We start from the raw sequence: 20644 nt of genomic DNA, 5'->3' as shown, positions 1-20644 counted from the left end.
CGACGTTTATTGCACACAGCAGGACACGACGGGGATATTGTCGTGAAATGACATGCAAATCCCGATAATGATTTAAAAGAGCTCGCATTGCTGTAGTGCGTTGGATATATCGTATAACTACATAAACCAGAGCCCTTGTTGATGGACTACAAGTATGCGCAAAGCCTTGTCCGTGTGTATTGTTTTCGTGTTATTTTCGTTAAATGTGACAAAACAACATTATGAGTAATTCTGTAGACCAGTGAGGTCTAATAAATTGCCATTACTATGTCTGTATTTAAAAACTTATAATTTCATGCTGGCTTCCTCTCCGGCATTAAGTGGGAAGGTCTGTCAGCAGCCTGCGGATGTTCGTGGGTTTCCCCCTGGCTCTGCTCGGTTTCCTCCCACCATAATGCTGGCCGCCGTCGTATAAGTGAAATATTCTTGAGTACGGCGTAAAACATCAATAAAATACATAAATAGATAAAACTTATAATTCATCTTAATCAAAGGTGTTAGAGGGTATCTAAGTTGATGCATTTATTCATGTACTCAGTTTGAGCAAAAGTCTATTTCAGGAGTCACGTGTGTTGCTAACTACATAGACAAAACCGTTGTCGCTTCTTTGGTTTTACTCACTATGCAGTAGTTGTTCGTATCGTCTGAAGAGTATTTAGCTCAAGCACGATGACCGTTTGACCGTATTTTAAAAAAAAAAAAAAAAATGCTCCAACAAAGATTTCATGCGTCAGATTTTCCAATTATACAGTATTTTGTTGAAGACGAGATTCTAACTGGTTTGAACTTGCACGTGCAGGTACTTGGAGTCTGCAATGTTTGCTTCGGCTGGGTCTAGTATAAGACGTGCCCATGAAGCGGGTCGTCAAGTCTGGGTTTTGTGTCAAAGGAAGTAATAACTGAGACTAACCATCCGTTTGTCGGCAAATTAACCGGTGGACTGTGCAAATGTGCGTAAGGACGGCTCAAGTATGTGGGGAGCGGGGCAAGTGGGTGGGGGTGAAGAGAACGTATCTCAATAGAGAGCAGAAAATAAACGGCTATCGAGGACCGGAAATCGATTGTTTCCGCGAGCATGGAGGTTACGGTCGGGCACGAGCCTAAATTAATCAACTCGTTTTCCCTAATTAGACGGGTCAATCTCAGCCGTGTTTTCCTACAGATCGAGCCACTCAAACTGTAATAAACGCTTTTTAAAGATAACCGAATAATTTAGCGACTGCCGGATTCATTAAAGCCTTTTTTGATATCAGCGGACGTCGATGACATCAGATTCAATATGCTGTTGTGGAGGTTTTATAAAAAAAAGACTGTATCACTTCTATAGACAGCCCACGAGCGTCAGGTCCAACCGCTGTGCGTCTCATCCAATGATCTCGTCTTTCTATTCCTTCTTCTGATTTAATGTTGATACATTCAATATGAATATCGGACGTGAGTGAAAAGACGGTATAATCTTATACCGAATCACAAAGGAAGAGGAGACTTTGAAATCTGCGACTGGAAGCGCAAGTGTCAACCCATTATGGGCCATTTCGCTGGGAGAAGTAGTGCTTCATATGTCCTGCTCTGAGTGTTTATAGAATGGATACAGGCTTTCTTTTTCCGTCATTGGCCGGGCTGTGGACGCGTGGCCATAGAAATGCCCCTGCTCTTTGGGAAAGGAAGACATCATTTGGCAGGCGATATGTTGGCAGTGCAATAATAGTGGTGAGCGGAGAAGTGGACAAGAGAACAAACCATAGGAAGGGATCTCAATTAGCTATCAATCTGCTCCAGCTGTGGGCGACACAAAGAGAACACAATGACGGCATCTCAGACAGTTTATTCGGCCGATGTTAATAAATCAGAAGAAAAGACAATATCGTCTTTAATCAATTTCTATTTTGTCAGCCTTAAATTAAAAGACTGTGTCATGCAGCTTTTGTGTATGCTTAAGAATGAAGGCATTGACACTGTTAATCTCACAACCAATATAATTCACGCTGATATTACGGTCACTTCAGGCAAACAACCAATATAATTTACATGGATATAACGGTCACTTCAGGCAAGCAGTTCATTTATCTAAACCTCCTATATAACGGACATATACTAATCGTTAGTCATACTGGGCGTTCCATGTTCGCAATGTAACAGAATTCATAATGCATGCGGGTGTATATTTAATTGGTTATAATTTAACGTATACTACCCGGCGGCTCATGAAAACAAAGTCAGATTAGTAAGAACGATGTAATATAAGTATTTATTTATTTATTTATTTATTTATTTATTTTTTTATTTGACTGGTGTTTTACGCCGCACTCAAGAATAAATAGATCTAATATAAGTTGCACAATGTAAATGGTAACACAGATGAAATCCGGCCTCTTGTCAGTTTACGTCAGTTAGAGTTTTATCCCACCCATTCATGCAATTGACTAACTAGTATAGAAACACGAAAGGCTCTCAGCGTCATTGCTCAAGCAGAATTTGGAAAAGAAAAAAAAATGAAGGTTTATTATAATGTAGGTCACAAAACTCCGATGAAAACAATGCATAAGATGTAAAGAGATAACATTCAGGGTCTAACAAATGCCACAAGATGATGCAACGTATGGCACACCACGAGAACCTGCAACACCACGAGAACCTGCATCACCACGAGAACCTGCAACACCACGAGAACCTGCAACACGACGAGAACCTGCCATCTGAAGATATTGTAGGACAGGATATACACATTTAATACATTCTATGAGTAGTTTGTTCTAATGCTCTGGCCTTACATGGGAAGGTCTGTCAACAACAAGCGGATGGTCGTGGGTTTCCCCCGGAATCTGGCCGGTTTCCTGTCACAATACTGCCGAATGCCGCCGTGTAAGTGAAATATTCTTGAGTGCGGCGTAAAACGTCAATCAAATAATTAAATTTATCATAGTGTATTTGAGGAGGTTATCGAACCACTATTTAATCCGTAGTCGATCCGAAGTAGAATAATTTATAGGAGTTACGTTATCGTTATCCAGCATACTTACTCATACACAATGTATTCATGGAAATCAAGTACATTTTCAAGAAAGTCAAAATAGCGCAGAATGTGAGTAATTGAGTATAACAATTATATATAAGGCTTCAATTTTTGTTTATTCCGTATCATTTTAATGATTAATGTTGCATCTTATAATATCTGTACAATGCAGTTATTTTTTATTGCGGAATTAATCACATGCATTATGGTCGGAGGGAACAGGATAAAATCTGACAGAAGCCCACGACTATCCGCAGGTTGCTGCCAAACCGTGGATTATTTGACTGGTGATTTACGCATGAATCTGGACTTGAACTCACAGCGACCGCACTGCATGGTGAGACGCTTCTTCGTCATTGTGCTGGGCTAGCATACTGCCCATCAATTGTGACATACTACCCATTCTCAGAAACCTGAACGTTATTATTATTCAGCGTAACCTTAAAGAACAATCATATATGCAACTAAATGCATGGGATAGTGCATATGGGTATGTATGCTTGTGGTTTTATGTCGTACTTATCAATTTTTTCAGTCTTGTGACATCGAGGAGTTGTTGTCTGTACGTTTACCGTGTCTTCATGTGTTATTGCGAGCAGATGCCGTCAAAGTTTTGCCGCATCTTAAGTATCTGGCCGAGGGTATTCTACAGGACACTTCACCTATTCTCAGTATACTGGACTGCATACGATGGACTTGAAAGCAAATGCTGAAGAACCTTTTCTACATATGTTACGTCCTACATTTACCATTGATGTATTCTCTGCGCACGTGTCACATCTGGGTTTGAGTTTTGTGGTCAGGTATTTGACTTCTTTAAATACTGAATAAAAATTTGAAGGAAGAGGACACCTACACTGGCGGACAGACGGACAAAAAACACGTGTAATTTAAAATTCAAACCCCGCAATATGACTTAATTCTGAAGAGTGTGAGCTCAAATGCAGAAAAATTCACCGGATGTAACACAATGGAAGTCTTCTGAACATATTTGAAAGCTAACTTCTTAACCTGTGTCGTTTGTGACAGTTAACGAATAATCGCCCTTTTTGGGGATACAGAGGCAAAAAAAAAAAAAAACAACAAGATTTAGATACATTATATACCACTGGAGAAACACAATGGCAGGGCAATGCCGTATAGCAGAAAAAATGTACTCGACGTATTGTAAAATTTAGTTTTACATACCGGTAGCGTGAGTTATGACCTGCATATTAACCGAAAAAATTGAAAGTATAGTAAACTGTGATATTCGTCTGTTTGTAGAATAAGTTTTGTTCCATCTGTAACGCATCATGACTATTAGCATAGCTGTAACATAGTAAGCGCAAAACGACGATGCTCTGTGTCATCAAAGTCTTAGATTGACTTTTAAGGCAAATTTGGAGGGATTTAAAATTCATATTTTAATCATATGACTAAATGTTAATTGCAGACTTGTAAATGTGTAATAATACATATTGGTTAGTTATGGTTTATTAATTCCTGTTTAAACACCTTATACTCAAGAGTCTGGCACATTCACCTTTCATACATGGCGGTCATGCATGGTTATGCGTGATGGAAAACCGGAGCGCAAGCCCGGTGTGTAACTTACAGTCCTCATCATGAAATTATGGCCCATGTAGTACGTGTGGCTAAAGAAATCAGGGATGGCCAAGGTACAGTATTGATCTACAATAAACCATTTTCATCGTGGACCTCCCCGGCCGCGGTTTCTTCCCATCAGAATGCCAAAAGTGAAGTATTTTGAGTAAGGCATAAATCGACCTTAAGATAAATATGACACTTTCTAGAAATATAATTAAAGACGTCCAGCGTGAAGGGAAACAACAGAGCAGCGACGACACTGTGATAGCTGGCAAATGATCACACATATAGCCGGTGAAATACGGCCTCTATTGATAGTTTACCTCAGCTAGGATTTTATTCTAACTGTTCATATAAACGCTTAAACAGTATAAAATGACATACCCCCTAGTACCATGGCTTAAGCAGAATCAGGGAAGATAAAAAATGCCGTGGTGTAAATGTCCATTTATTAGACGTTGCTGGTGCAGAGTTACTTAAACAAAGGCATTCGATTAAATCAAAGTCATTTTAGCCATGTAACATATATGTCCGCAGAATTAATTACTCTGATACCTGGTACCGACCGCAATGGTTTTTTGTCAGTGACGTTTTATGAACAACTGCTAACTTTATATACTTTGGTAAAGGTGTCCTTAAAATTTACCTGAGCGCGTTATAATGCAGTCTAATCATGCGGAACCCCCGCGTCTTGTCAGGGAATCAGGTTAAGTGAAAACGTCCCAGTTTTCGACAATGCCTCATGATGGACTCCTTTCACACAGCGTTGAAAGGAATGTGGTTAGGTGTTTTCGAGAGCAACTTCGACGTTAACATTCATTGAGGATAATTTTCACTTTTGGCTTTTCAAACCTCTTCTCTATTTGTACAGGATGTTTGTGCCATAACGTGGTGGCCATCTATTCACTGCTGGCTTGGCCCATGAATGAAGACGTACCTGACTTCAAATATTTATTCACTTGCATCCTTAATTTGCCAGGTGTTTTGACCGCAGATAGATCAAAGTTCATTGCACACGCGAGCAGAATTGTACAGGCTTTGTGGATCTTCCGGACGATTTTTGACAACTGTGGTCCATCAAACTATATCAAAAGTATTAAAATTCACCAAACCCACTTCTATAGCAATACATTCTCATATTATTCAGTGTAAGCACGCCTTCGTGCTATACCAAACCCTGGCAAGGCGATGCGTTTTGAATATAATTAATGTTTCAGGGGACGTAAAGGCTACATTTCATCTACGACTTACATATATAAAAACACCCACATCTTTCAATCTTTTATGTGTTATAGGTGTTTGTGCCTTCTGAGATTGTATGAGTATTCTTTATGAAAAAGGGCTTTATGAAAATGTCAAGCTTAAACTACTTCGTGTAATCCCAACACGATACGGCCAGTTATGATAAAGTCAGAGAAATAAACCGACATATATCGGGAGTGACAGTAACACCGACCTTAAAACACGCTGTGTATATAACACACAGAATATACGCGTTCAGAGTATAAGTATAATTTATTGAAAACAGCATAGTTTAGATTTATACTTTATTAGATTTAGGATGCATATAGTGTTGAGATCATTCACCAAATTATAAATAAATTGAGGGTTGCTAGATGAGACAATAAACTGTCGACGATACACCCGATTTTTGGAATCGTTTTTTTAAGACCACTTCCTTAGTATGGCGTTCATATTTATAGTTGTTTACGTCACGAGTGGAAATGCACACCATGCAGTAACATATCAGTATGCCAATGCATAGAGGTAGCTCGATAGCAGTTTATAAACGTTGTTCATATCAGCACCGGGTATATCGCTGCCATACCCGATGATTCGTATACGGCCTCTGGTGATACACGACTATAAATGACTATTTTCGTGGAATATGAAGGGTATAAGCCTGTATAGTCATGTACATGTACTGTACTGGGCTATGGGGAGAAGAACGTAATAGTTCTTTCAACGGGGAACTGATAAAACCCGTTTCCTCCTTTAACAAAGCGGTTCAATGACCTGTAGTCATTTGTTCTTTCTTGTAGGGCGCGTCACACTTTCTGGTGTGCACGCATCCAAAAGACACTACAGTAGTAGACAAATAAGGCTATAACAGAAAACGATGCATGCTTCTCTGCAAGCCGCAACTGTATACGACTGGATGAAAATTGCATATCACATCTGTAGAATATCAGTTACTTAGCGTCTACCAGCAACCAGCAGATGGTCGCGGGTTTCCCTCATGCTCTGTCCAGTTTGCTTCCATAATAATGCTGTCAGCCGTCGTATAAGTGATATATTCTTGAGTATACCAGTCAAATATTAAAGTGCTGGAACACCCTTGTGGCGAAATGTTTTCTTAATTTAAACATTTACATAATAAGGTGCAAAAAAATCCGTCAGAGGACCAATCACAGTGTGTTAACATTTCTCCCTGTATTTTATCGCCACATATTTGAAAAAGATCCTCGCCCGAATGATGTGCTGATGTACCTAATGTCATTTTGCTGCATTCTGGATGACTCTGCATGCATACAATATCCACGAACTCTTTACAACACAAAGACAGTCCACTGACGTCTGGACAAAGACCGAGGGAAAGCTGTCCATCTAAATGTAACCGTGCAGCAAAAGACACCTTTGCAGATTGCGCATTTTTTTGTGAATTTCTTTTTACTCGACGCCATCATAGGCCATACTTGATCGCACAAAGAGCCAGATAAAAGAGTGGGGGTTAAACACGAGTGCAAGGGAGGGGACAATTGTGCCACCCATTGATACACCGAATGGTCAAAACTTGAGCCCCATTGACTCTCAAATTCACCGCGCTTCGCCGAATCTCTAAGCTTCAGATGCCCCAAAAAGAACTCATTTTTGTTATTTGAAAGGCGGTCCTGCCAAAAGAGAGATCCCCAGATTTATCTTTGAAAAAAAATGAGAGATTCGGCACGTGTCTTCACACAAGTCCACGCTATAGGAGTGCTAGATGGGCGACAATATCAGAAAAAGTCACATTCAAGATGTTAATTATATCAGGTGGTTGCTTTTCACGTTTTCTTCTTATCCCACGACAACTGTCTACAATTTTCAGCCGTCGCAAATTTCTGGTCCAGCGACAAAAGTTTTGTCTCATTTAGAAAACTTTTATGCTTTCGACTTGTACAAGATTTAGGACGCAAACAGAAATAAACGAAATTTGATTTATCGCCTCTTTATTGAAAGAGACAAAAAAGACGAAAAGCTGCGAGCAGCCTATGCATGGATCAAACTTGGATGGCTTGATCTGGTCTGCGGCTTCATCTCGGGGCCAACATTCTGTGTACATAGATAAGACCCAGAAGGCCCCAGGACCACGAAGTTGGTAATCGATTTTATTAATGGTATAAGTGATATAACAACAAAAATTACAAATATTTGATCCCTCGTATATTTGTTTGACCTCATAAGTTCCCTGTTTTGTTGTTGTTGTTTTCAAAGTATATAGTGAGAGACTTTATTGAGAGAGATTGAGTGCATGGGGTTTAACGTCTTACTTAACTGTCGTAATTTTTCACTCAATTGGCGACGAAGGTGGCCTTAGAATGCATACAATGTGCCTCCTTGTTGCAGGACGGATTTCCACCGCTCTAGTGCTGCTTCACTGAGACGCCTTACCGAAGGCAAGAAAGCGTCCCCACCATTGTACTGATACTGGGTCAAGCGGTCAACGCACTATCCCCTTAATGCAGAACGCCAAGACTTTATTGAGAACATAGTAAGCAAATTTATGCATCACCTTGACGCTGTAACGTCAATAATGACTCCTCGTCGTCATATAACTGAAAACCCAAAGTATTATTACATGTATTCATAACGTCGAAACTGGAGTACCCACTGTAATGCCACGTTAATATGCAAGTACTTAGCCTTCGGCAATTAACGAGAAGGGGCTATACGGCTACCATACCTTCATCGATGCGTTAAGTTACATGTGCTTACAGGTAAAATTTTAACTGGCCGATAGGAACGAAGTTGTGATTGGAAAAGGCAATGCCTGCAAACCTATCCAATGCATTTATTTACTTTGACACCATATCCTCAAGAACTTTTGTCTTATACGACGGCAGTCAGTTTTTATTCTGGAGGAATCCAGAGTGCCTGGGGGCAAACCATCGACCTTGCGCAAGTTACTGGCCCTCTTTCCACGTGTGAAGCATGGATATGCACGCCATACTGATGAAAGACAACATGTATTCATCAATGGCCGTACAGGAATAATCGCTCGTTTTCAATAATGTCACTAGGATTTTACGAATATTGGGAGCGAGTTAATCCGCAGGCTGCTTGGCCGAGGTCAGGTGTGCACACCCACGCCGAGTGTTCTAGCGAAAGACGCCAACCCTTAAAAGCACTTGGCCACATCCCCTTCCGCCAGGATAAATCTGTGCATGTATACTGAATAAAATGTCAGTATATAACAAAGAAAAGAGTAAGACTACCTGAATGTTCCTGGGACTGGCAAAAATTTATTTGGGTTAATTAATCGTTTTTTTTCTACACACATATATATACGATATGGCGTCCATGTTTATAATACACAGCTTGGTCACGTTTATTCTCAGCATACACGTGGAGCTCTTAAATGCCGAAACCGGAGTTATGGAAGTCTTAAATGTAAATTTGAACCAGGCTGGCCATTGGGACTATATAGTTGTAGATCATGCAATTTGACAATAGCTTCAAATCCAACTCAAGTCATCCCAATACAATAAGCTGATAAGCGTGGTATAGCAGTATTTGTTCCTGGTACATTGATATCATTTCAGAGTTTTCAAATATGCCGGATACAAATTCGAAATTCTAAACGTGCAAATGTAGGTGTTGCAAGACAGATAAACGACAAGCAATATTTTTTCTCTTGTTCCAAACACGAATCCGATTTATTTTATTACTTAATGGCACTGTTATCACACTGAAACCAAGGGAGATAACCTGGTCAACAGACACATGGTATCGACTGCAAGAAATGTGAATATACACGTCTTCACGTGATCGCTGCTGTCCAGTGACAATAGGAGAATGTTGTCTGATGGGGGTGAAATTTAATGTTTCAGGTGCTGATAGAATCGTGGTCGTGGGTTGCTCCCGGGCTTTGCCCGGTTTCCTCCGTCCGCCGTCGTATAAATGAAATATTCTTGAGTACAGCGTAAAACACCGATGAAATAAATAAATAAGTAAATAAATATACTTAGTTGAATAGGCTCAATGCGAACTTTCTTTAAACATCCCAAAAGATAGATAGGGTGAATGGAGTGAGTGGGTGAATGAGTGCTTGGGGTTTAACGTCGTGCTTAATAGGCTGAATGGACAAACTTCTGGAGATCTTTCCCATATACAAAATTGTGCCACGTGGTCCCGTGCTACGTGCAAATGCGTGTGTGCATCAGAGAAGTCCTTTGGAAAGGGGACAAAGTCATATCACCATTAAACGAAAGAGACAAACGGGTCACATACAGACCGTATAGGCTGTATCCAGTTTTTTCCGCTTTGTTGTCTTTTACAGTGGAACAAACAGACAAAAAAACTAACAAGTCTAACTTTTTGGCTGAAGGTTACGCAAGTTAGGATCTGTTCCTCGAATTTTCGCAAATTTTTTCTTATCTATCGATTTTACTATAGGAAGATTCATAAACCGACAAGTCACAAAAGTTAAAAAAAAAATGGCAATAAAATCAGTGCATGATTAGGCCATGTGTATATATATATATATATATATATATATATATATATATATATATATATAGCAAAACCAGATTAGCGACGACAGTGTATGTTATAGTTAGCAAATGTCCACACACAACCGCTGAAATGCGGTCGTTCAAATTGCCAATCACGAAAGCTTGAAAACCTGGGCGGCTCTTCAAGAAACATTTAATATGAGCTGATAATTTTATCAGTCTGAGGGTGTGCATATCAACCATCATGTCATTCTGATATTTGCTCAATCAACTGGTCAATGAAATAACATTAAAATGAATTTGTGAGTTTATCAATCCGCATGAGCGCAAATCAATCAAACCGTCCAATCCTTCTATTCTTTACTCAGTCAACAGGTGGGTATAATGGTAGTGAAATGAGTCGATCGGTGCATCAGTCACCATAACTGCATGCAAATCAACCAAACCAAGCAATCATCCTAATATGTACAAAACCTATAAGTTAAATAGCTGTAAATAAACCAGTCCGTAAACCAGTGCATCAGTCCGCATGTACGCAAATCTAAAGCACACAATAATTCTGTCATTTACTAAACTAACTGGTCAGAAGATAAGGTATACCAAATCTTCTTTCCTGGAAACACGTGAAAGGCAATAAGAAACTGAGACAAGTCGAAAACTTTCATTCGAAGAAGCTTTTTATAAATAATAATAACCAAACTGTACAAAATTTCACATAATAAATATACAAACTCTTTGTCATAAAGTCTCAGTATATACTTTGTACAAAATTATAGTCTTTATATACAGATACATGCATTGCTACTTGTAAGGCTTGCTTGATAAAAACATGTAAATTCTTAACAAATCTCTCACATAAATCATTTCACCGGATATCGGTTATACAAGTGTGCATAATGACGCTACGTTCAGACAAACACATAAATGTGCGATGACTAAATTTGCATAATACTTGACACAAAAACGAGAGAATAATTTCGCCTGAGGCGACGTTCAAAGCTTTATGACTGAATGTGTTGTGTATAAAAACAGTAAATGTCTTTGATGCACTTATGATGCTTAAACCAACTACGTGCTCACGTGATCATCAAGAACTGGACGAGCCACATTCGGAACTTTCCGTGCCATCGGAATTGTACGAAGATGCAATAGATTGTTTCAGGTTTTCTAAGTCTTCCAGTGTGAAGGAATTGTCAGAGCTGAGCATGCCGTCGGGCTTCAACGAGATCTCGCTGGGTTTCTTGCCTGCTAGTAGGTCCGACATGAAGGAAATGTAAGTCATCGCCAGCCGAAGCGTTTCGATTCTCGACAGACGTTTCTCGTAGTTGAAGGTGGGTACTTTGGTTTTCAAGCTGTCGAAGGCTTCGTTGAGGTGAAACATCCTTTTTCTCTCCCGTACATTCGCTGCTTTCCTCTGGCGTGCGTTTTGGACCCTTTTCCGCTTAGGTTTACTGGCGACATCGGTAGAAAAGACGGGAAAGTTAACAGCTTGCACAGCAACATTGCCGGGCATCTGGGGTAACCGGCACGGTTCGTCGCAAGCCCGTCGCTTTCTACCGTTTACGAAGTTCGTCTCATAAAACTGGGGATGTTGGTAGCCCTGCGGTAAGACGTTGACAGGACTGCTGTCCAGTGGCCACGATTCAAACTGCACGGGACTTGACGATGAACTCGGTACGCTGGAAACGCTGCTGTCTTGGAATGGACTAATAGAACTGGCGTGAGAATGGCTGATATCGCAAAGGTCTGAGGCTGCAGCTGACGACAAAGTCATCAGGTCTACAGACTCATGGGAGGGCGGGTACGTGTGAAAGTCCACTGCTAGGTTGGGGACAGTGTCGTGAAATACATCCGGTATACCTTCCTGAAATCCAAGGTCCAAATCGAAACCGCCTAGCTGTAAGTCATCGTAGTTCGTGAAAACATCGCTAGACCAACCGGCCGGAGCCATAGACATATCTTCGTTGCTCATTATGGACGAGATGTTAAGTTTAAAGTCCAGTTACAAAATTTGGTCACCTTTCATCCACTTGCGATGATCAGACAAGATCGAACTGACAATTCCTGGTCGATCAGTTGCTTTTATCTGCACCACAGCCTCGCGATCAACACCGATTGGTTAGTGACGATCCCACCTGTTGATCTCGCTGGGCTCCCAGGGCGCGGGGTCCTCATCAAGTGTACGGGGGTTAGTCAATGTCCGTAATCCAACACCAACCTCTTTTAACGGTTACGGTTCAAGGGAAATCGAGGTAAGTGGAGTTCGGAATGAGGACTCACCTTAGTGAGGTACTCTCAATGCACAGGTGAGGGCTGAGCAAGGAAGCCTAAGCCGTGAATGCAGACATTGCACCAACTACAAACTTTTATAGCAGCAGGACGCAGATAACCGCTGTCACGTGATGCCCTGCTTGCCGTACGCTTTCTAATCGAGCGGTGGGGTGAGGGCTGGACGGGGCACGCGACAACCAGTTGACTGACACGTGCCCCGCCCACAAACCTAGCTCCCCGGGAGCCGAAAAGCAACAAACGACAACTCGTCAACGAGTGGCTGCATTTCCCCCCTCCAACTCTGGGACGGTTTCGCATGACTGGATCTCTAGCGGGACTATGGCCGGCTAATTTAGCGTGTACACCGAACCCTCACTCGCTGTCATAGCTAGTGTCACTCGATACTGGCAGCAATACGTCCTGGCCTATTACAATCAAATAGAAATCGGCTTTCATCGTTATTTCAGGGTATAATACTCGAGACAATATGCGCCTTGTGAGGTGAGAGTTTTATTGGAAGTCTCGGTCTTGCGAACTCCTCCAGTTCAAGGGTTCGCAACACTGTAGTTCTTATCCTGGTCCGATCGACATGCTCAGCAAACTCTTCTCCTACACAAACCCCTGGTATTCAATTACAGTAAAAAAAACATTGAATCTTTCAAAGTAAACATCACGCAATCCCAAGTGTAGCTACGAATAGCCGAATATCAAATTTCATCCAAGATCAGTATCCGCTATATCTGTTGTTGATAAATCGCAGGGGAACAGCACACAAAAAAAGAAAATACGTTACCCTCTCACTACACCCCAGTGTTTCAAAACATCATTCTGGTCATGTATATCTGTATATATTTATATACTTACAGAAGTTACAATACTAGAAATACACCCGTACACATTCAAGGTGTGTCTACTGTTACGTATTATCCTTGGTTTAAAGAACATATCTCATTTAAAATGCGATCTGTAATATCGCAAACATTCACGCCTTTGTTGCTCTCTCAGTGCGCATGCTTTGATATGTTTGTAGCCAATGATAATGTATATGCTGTAAATTTTTTTATGGTGGCAAATTGGAGAGATAAACAAATCGTGTTTTTGTTTATTTACTTATTAACAACAATAGCAAGAATAGGTGAACAGATCAAGAAAATCGCTTTAGGGTAGCTGACACTATGGCAACAGTTTGTCAGTTTCTACTGAGACAGTTCGAGTGTTGCTGTACATAAGCGTTGCCACCGCCGTATAAGTGAAACAAATGTAGGCTACAACGTTACAGTTCAATGAAAAAAAATCAATCAATCTATCAATCAATCAATCAAATAAAATGAATATTAAGACAATGTATCTCTCCTTCTGTTGTTTATGTTATCTGCATTTGCTTCTTTTTAAATTTCTTATTATGGTATCTCTGTGTTGTGTTTGGTACACAACACAGGTATCTCTGTTATGTGTTTGTATCTCTGTTATGTGTTTGTCTGAACGTAGCGTCATTATGCACACTTGTATAACCGATATCCGGTGAAATGATTTATGTGAGAGATTTGTTAAGAATTTACATGTTTTTATCAAGCAAGCCTTACAAGTAGCAATGCATGTATCTGTATATAAAGACTATAATTTTGTACAAAGTATATACTGAGACTTTATGACAAAGAGTTTGTATATTTATTATGTGAAATTTTGTACAGTTTGGTTATTATTATTTATAAAAAGCTTCTTCGAATGAAAGTTTTCGACTTGTCTCAGTTTCTTATTGCCTTTCACGTGTTTCCAGGAAAGAAGATTTGGTATACCTTATCTTCTGACCAGTTAGTTTAGTAAATGACAGAATTATTGTGTGCTTTAGATTTGCGTACATGCGGACTGATGCACTGGTTTACGGACTGGTTTATTTACAGCTATTTAACTTGTAGGGCCACTTGTATGTGAAATTTTGTACAGTTTGGTTATTATTATTTATAAAAAGCTTCTTCGAATGAAAGTTTTCGACTTGTCTCAGTTTCTTATTGCCTTTCACGTGTTTCCAGGAAAGAAGATTTGGTATACCTTATCTTCTGACCAGTTAGTTTAGTAAATGACAGAATTATTGTGTGCTTTAGATTTGCGTACATGCGGACTGATGCACTGGTTTACGGACTGGTTTATTTACAGCTATTTAACTTGTAGGTTTTGTACATATTAGGATGATTGCTTGGTTTGGTTGATTTGCATGCAGTTATGGTGACTGATGCACCGATCGACTCATTTCACTACCATTATACCCACCTGTTGACTGAGTAAAGAATAGAAGGATTGGACGGTTTGATTGATTTGCGCTCATGCGGATTGATAAACTCACAAATTCATTTTAATGTTATTTCATTGACCAATTGATTGGCCATTTTTACGTGAGCCAAAAACGTCTAAATATTTTTCCAACTTTGTGGGCGATGTTATTGTCATTTAGATGTCTCTTCATCACAATGATTCAAACAACAGCCACTGTGTTTTGTATCTGTAGGCTACAACGTTACAGTTCAATGAAAAAAAATCAATCAATCTATCAATCAATCAATCAAATAAAATGAATATTAAGACAATGTATCTCTCCTTCTGTTGTTTATGTTATCTGCATTTGCTTCTTTTTAAATTTCTTATTATGGTATCACTTATCGACTGATCTTTGAATAACATTGCACCATAAAAAAGAGCGTTGTGAAGATTTCCTAGTCACTGGTCTTTTATTCTGCTACACCTACGTGGGCAACATGGGATTTTTGTCTTTTCTTTTCCGTGTTCTCGTTTTTCTCATGCAGCTGGTGTCTGTCTACAATTTCATCCACCTGTTCATCTGTCTCAAGACGTTATGGCTGTAAAAACAAACTCTGGAAAGAAAGGAAAGATGAAAAAACGCCGCGGACTAGAAGACCACTGCAGATGTCCTCTACCTGCCCCCCCTGCAGGGCCGCACAATCTCTCCCACTCACCCAGCTTTCGTCGGATTGTTGCAACCTAGCCGCGGCAATGCTATAATCAATTAGGTAAGTGGGGGAATGCTTTGTTGTATATTGTCTTATAAAAGCACTTCTATTCAAACCGATTATCAACAAATGAGTACTTTTTTGAAACCTTTCATTTATTAATAATTCAAGTGTTGTTTTCCCTTTCACCTGCAATTAATGAACGATTACCAATCAAACGAAAGTAAACAGAGATAATTTTACCTAACTGTGTTTGAAAAGAACAGGTGTTTTACGAGACCGCTTCATCGCTTAAAGAGAATAAATTACCAAAAACGCTTTGGTAATATTTCATATTTTACTTTAAATGCTCCTCAATGCAATTTGTCTTCTAAGGAAAAAGTGTGACTCCATTATATCGTACGGAAAAAGAAAACGTCAATATCAAGAACGGCATCATTAAACCTTTGCGTAATTAGTTTATTTACTGATTCATGGATCGGTTTGCAGCTCAGACACATTAATAGGGGAGTTTATTGCTGATTAAGGACTGGTTAAGCATTTGAAGCATAAAATAGGAAAAACCACACCGGCGCAGAGTATTATTTCTCATCGCTATATATTGCACGTCATTCTCAAAGCGATACATTTCGAGTGTTTTTGCATGTCAGCTGTTGAGACTTGTTTATGACATACAGTTATATCATTCCAACGCCCATTTTATTTCACTCTTACAACTACAGCACTGTGCCGGCGAAAATCATGCATATGGTGATTTAACTGCTTGTGATATTCGAACCCCCACTGGTTTTATCGCTTCCACAAAATTGTTATCCTTGCTTGAGTCTTGTATTCGGAACCCCTTTGAAAAATATAGGGGCTGTATATGCATTGCACAGGATAAAATCGCCAAGTTTGATATATGAACAGTTGCAATTAAAATCGCAACGGAGATACATATTTCTGATCAACGAGGATTGTAGATTACCACATGCCTTGTAAACAATTGGGATTACAGATTCAGTTTGTCCTGTAGAACGTCTATAACGTGTTTCGGTCATCATACATCGGAACAGCTGAGTAATTCTTTTTCGATCAGCGGATCTACTTTGTGGCCTCAACTATGGTCTAATCCAGAATGACAACTGTATGACTTTGTATTTTAAACATAACTATCATGGCATGTATATTTAATCCGTTCACATAATACCTACCCAATATAGGAGACATGTCAAGTATCTCTATTTGAATGAATGTTATTTATTTCACAGCTATTGCGACATATAATAAGACGTATATAATACTCTTAGCAAATTTTTTTTGTCTTTTTTGCCCATGGAATTGGTAGGGATTGTGCTTCTGGAACGCATGCATGAGGTCGTGAGCGAGGTCATGCTGTGCCCCGTTTGAATTCCAGTGGCTCACACACAGAAACCGTTATTTTTTACAATGATCCCATTACATGTAACCTAGCAGACAGGTTAATTCAAAGGGTGGTCGACATAGACGCCAGAGCGATGTCAAAAAGTAGCACCATTCAAATTTTTCGGACACTTTGAATCATTGTGATGAAGAGACATCTAAATGACAGTAACATCGCCCACAAAGTTGGAAAAATATTTAGACGTTTTTGGCTCACGTAAAATGGCCCACTCTGTTTGTTTTCAGTTTGTTTGGATACAAAACACAGTGGCTGTTGTTTGAATCATTGTGATGAAGAGACATCTAAATGACAATAACATCGCCCACAAAGTTGGAAAAATATTTAGACGTTTTTGGCTCACGTAAAAATGGCCCACTCTGTTTGTTTTCAGTTTGTTTGGATACAAAACACAGTGGCTGTTGTTTGAATCATTGTGATGAAGAGACATCTAAATGACAATAACATCGCCCACAAAGTTGGAAAAATATTTAGACGTTTTTGGCTCACGTAAAAATGGCCCACTCTGTTTGTTTTCAGTTTGTTTGGATACAAAATACAGTGGCTGTTGTTTAGGCAGCGTCACATTTCAACGGGCGTTGCGCGGTCCAGGGAGAGCAGGAGTGGGGGACCTGGACAATGGTTACCACCGGGCGGTCGTCGCAGATGGTGGGAGGTGGGAAGACGGCCGGTACGTCAGAGGACGGGTCAGATAGCACGGCTGGCAACGGTACCTCCCCTGGGTGTCACGAAGTTATCTCAGTGCATCTGTTTTCTAGTGTCATATTTGTCGAAATTTTAGCAAAATAAAGATGGGCATAGTCCACAAATTCCGTCGTTTCAGTTGCAATATTGCGCTGCAGTTAGCGGGTATTGGGTTACGTCATATAGTACCCAGTGACCCGCCCGTCGAATACGCCTTCTTCTTACTATGATGACAGAATGTCAATATTTTATTGTGTATGCAGTTTTGTGCGAGATTACCGAAGTAAATTTAGTAGAACAAAGACAAGAAGGCATTTGGTACATTTGTACAGCAATCAGATCTAACCAACAAAACATCACAATTGTAAATATTTCCACCCATCCCTAATTTATAAGATGTTTTTGGGACCAAATAAAGTTATTATGCGACTTTAATTCTACACAGAAAATTGGTACGTACCATATACATGGTTTTGGATAGAACAGTTTATGTACCGTTATTCACTAGAACTGCCTACACTGCTTGCCGAATGAAAAACAAAAGTGCTGCTTTTTCAAAACAGTTGTTGAGTCTATCGTTAACAAAAAATGAGGTAGGGCCAATGACTGAGCTCTTGTCAACATTTGTCGAAAACAAACACCCACAACCAGGATACTCGCTATTGCAAGTGGGCGGGTGTGTGCGTATATTTTAGTGGCCTTAAAAACCATATATTTTGGTGTCGATTTATATAAGAAAAAAAAAACACAAATAACTCCATGCATGAACATGATTTTCAAATTTAAAGTCAGATTTAAAACCTCGATACAATACACCGCTAACGGGCCAGTGATTTCAAATTTTGAACTAACACTTGTTTAAGTTTGCCTACGTGTAAATTAACGTGTTAAGAAAAATAAACATTTCTTAGTTTGACTTAAGTTAAATCCGGCCTGGTGAAGTCGGCAAAGGTCGCAACACTTCAAAGGTGTTAGCCTAAAATCTTATAATAAATTTCCTCTGTATTTCCTCAGTGTTTCCATATATCAGATGACCGTCGCGTAAGTGAAACAATCAACAGGTAGTCTACCATTAAAAATCATTAACCTGAATAATTAAGGAGATAAGACTGTAGTTACTATTGACACTTTTTCACTATTTAGTGTAAAACTACACTTTAACACAAAACAATTAAAAGTCTTTTCTGAAACAGGGTTAATTGGGTTACTTTGTGAGACAGCAAAGACGACACAGTTATTGTTATGTAAGTAGTGCAATTAGTATCGTTTTCACCACAGAAGTCACGCGTGGCTGGACGAGACTGTGGGCATGGCCACCAGTCAAACATTCAGTTTCCCACGCGCGCGCGCAGCCAGTGGACTCGCTGTGGGATATCGATTGACACCACAGTCTAAACAACATGGCTGACAGCGTGACAGTCTCGGCACGGTCGATCGATATCCCGATCCCGAAGAGAACAATAACGGCAAAAAACACAAAATAATATAACAGAGACATTTAAACGGCCAGGACAAATGCCAAGGGAGAATGAAATAAAAACGAGCGAATTGTCAGAAATGTTCTATTGAAAGATATGCATATCTAGAGTAATTGACACCTGTTTACTCTTGCCTCTCACAGTGATGTATGATCAACAAGTTTTGCGCCCCGCATCACTCGGAGAAAAATTGCACATTTCTTTAGGAAACGGTTCGCATTTAAAAATATCCCTGCCACGCTCCCTTATAAAACCTACAGAAAGTAAGACATTCGCACGACAAGGAGTCCTAGAAAGCCACACTCTTTTGTTAAAAATGCCAAGAAAGGTATATACGAATGTTAATATTTACTCCACTGGCTCTCCCTCTTCACACTCACTTCTAGACTATCACATTTATATTATTTGTAGAATCGTACGAGATGTAGCGCTTTTAATCTAAATGCAAGCAATATAATTATAGAAATAATAAATTGGTAAGAAAACAAATCCGAATAGATTTAAATAATGATGCATTAATATTTATATTTAAGTAAAATTAATTTTACATAACTGCTGTTTTCAATTTCACCTGGTAAGAATAAGTTGCCGTATTATGCATGTGCTTTCAATATGTACACCTAAAGGTCATCAGTCCAAACTTATTTAAAGCTGTTTTAACTGTTTATAATTTGAACTTTGTTCTGGCATATGAATTAATTTCGAACATTTCAGAACTGTATCAGACCATTATATCTATTTATTTGTACGTATTATAATAGTTTTATGCCGTACTAACAAATTGTTTATGAAATGAAACAAAGGCAAACTTCGGTGGGTATAACGTATATATAATATATATAAAGTAAAATGCAGTGGTATTAAAGAACAATATGGGGCTTTAATTGCCTGATGTCAAGTCTGGAATGTTTCAGCCATATATCTTGGCGATTTGTAGATTTGAAATGTGAAATTTGAGAGAGTTTATAACGGAAAGCAAATGCCAGTGTTCGTAGCGATGACATTGTAGTTCCCATCGGTTGTACATGCGTGGGAAATACTGATGGTTGTTATTCTCCTGAGCCCAGCAGCGAACATGGCTCTGTTACCATCATGTGGAGAACGAGGTGCGAAAAGTCACTGAAACTCCTTTAATTACAACTGGACTAAAACAACACTGCAAGAACGGCCGACCAAGGTGCCAATTCAGCTGTTAAGTGTTTGTGGAAAGCATCACTTGACTGATTGCTAATGAATGCTCTGTCGTAAAGCAAGATCAGCAGTTGTTTGCTAAAAAACAAAGGAGATCATTCGGATCAAAGATTCCAATTAGATCCGTGTGGTTTGGCGTGGGAACGCGGGGAACTAAACAGACTTAGTATCAAGTATATGCCGATTGTTTTCTATTGAACAAAACCGCCATTAAACTCATACCATACATATTACAGAGCCTGACTGTCTTCTAGGCTTGAATGTTTTGTTATCAGACAAGGCGACTATGTGATATCTTGTGATCTAAACAAACTCTAAAC

The 20644-nt window shown here is 39.5% G+C and overlaps 1 protein-coding gene across 1 annotated transcript; it reads right to left on the bottom strand.

The window, feature by feature from the left end:
- Nucleotides 1-11404: 11404 nt before the first annotated feature.
- On the bottom strand, nt 11405-12289 carry LOC135478139 (uncharacterized). Its single transcript, XM_064758410.1, has one exon. It carries the CDS (start codon nt 12287-12289, stop codon nt 11405-11407), a length of 885 nt encoding a protein of 294 aa, XP_064614480.1.
- Nucleotides 12290-20644: the final 8355 nt, after the last annotated feature.

Source organism: Liolophura sinensis, chromosome 11 (assembly GCF_032854445.1).
Source record: "Liolophura sinensis isolate JHLJ2023 chromosome 11, CUHK_Ljap_v2, whole genome shotgun sequence".
NCBI lineage: Eukaryota > Metazoa > Mollusca > Polyplacophora > Chitonida > Chitonidae > Liolophura > Liolophura sinensis.
Note: the sequence above shows the minus strand (reverse complement) of the source record. Positions and strands in the feature narration are given on the sequence as shown.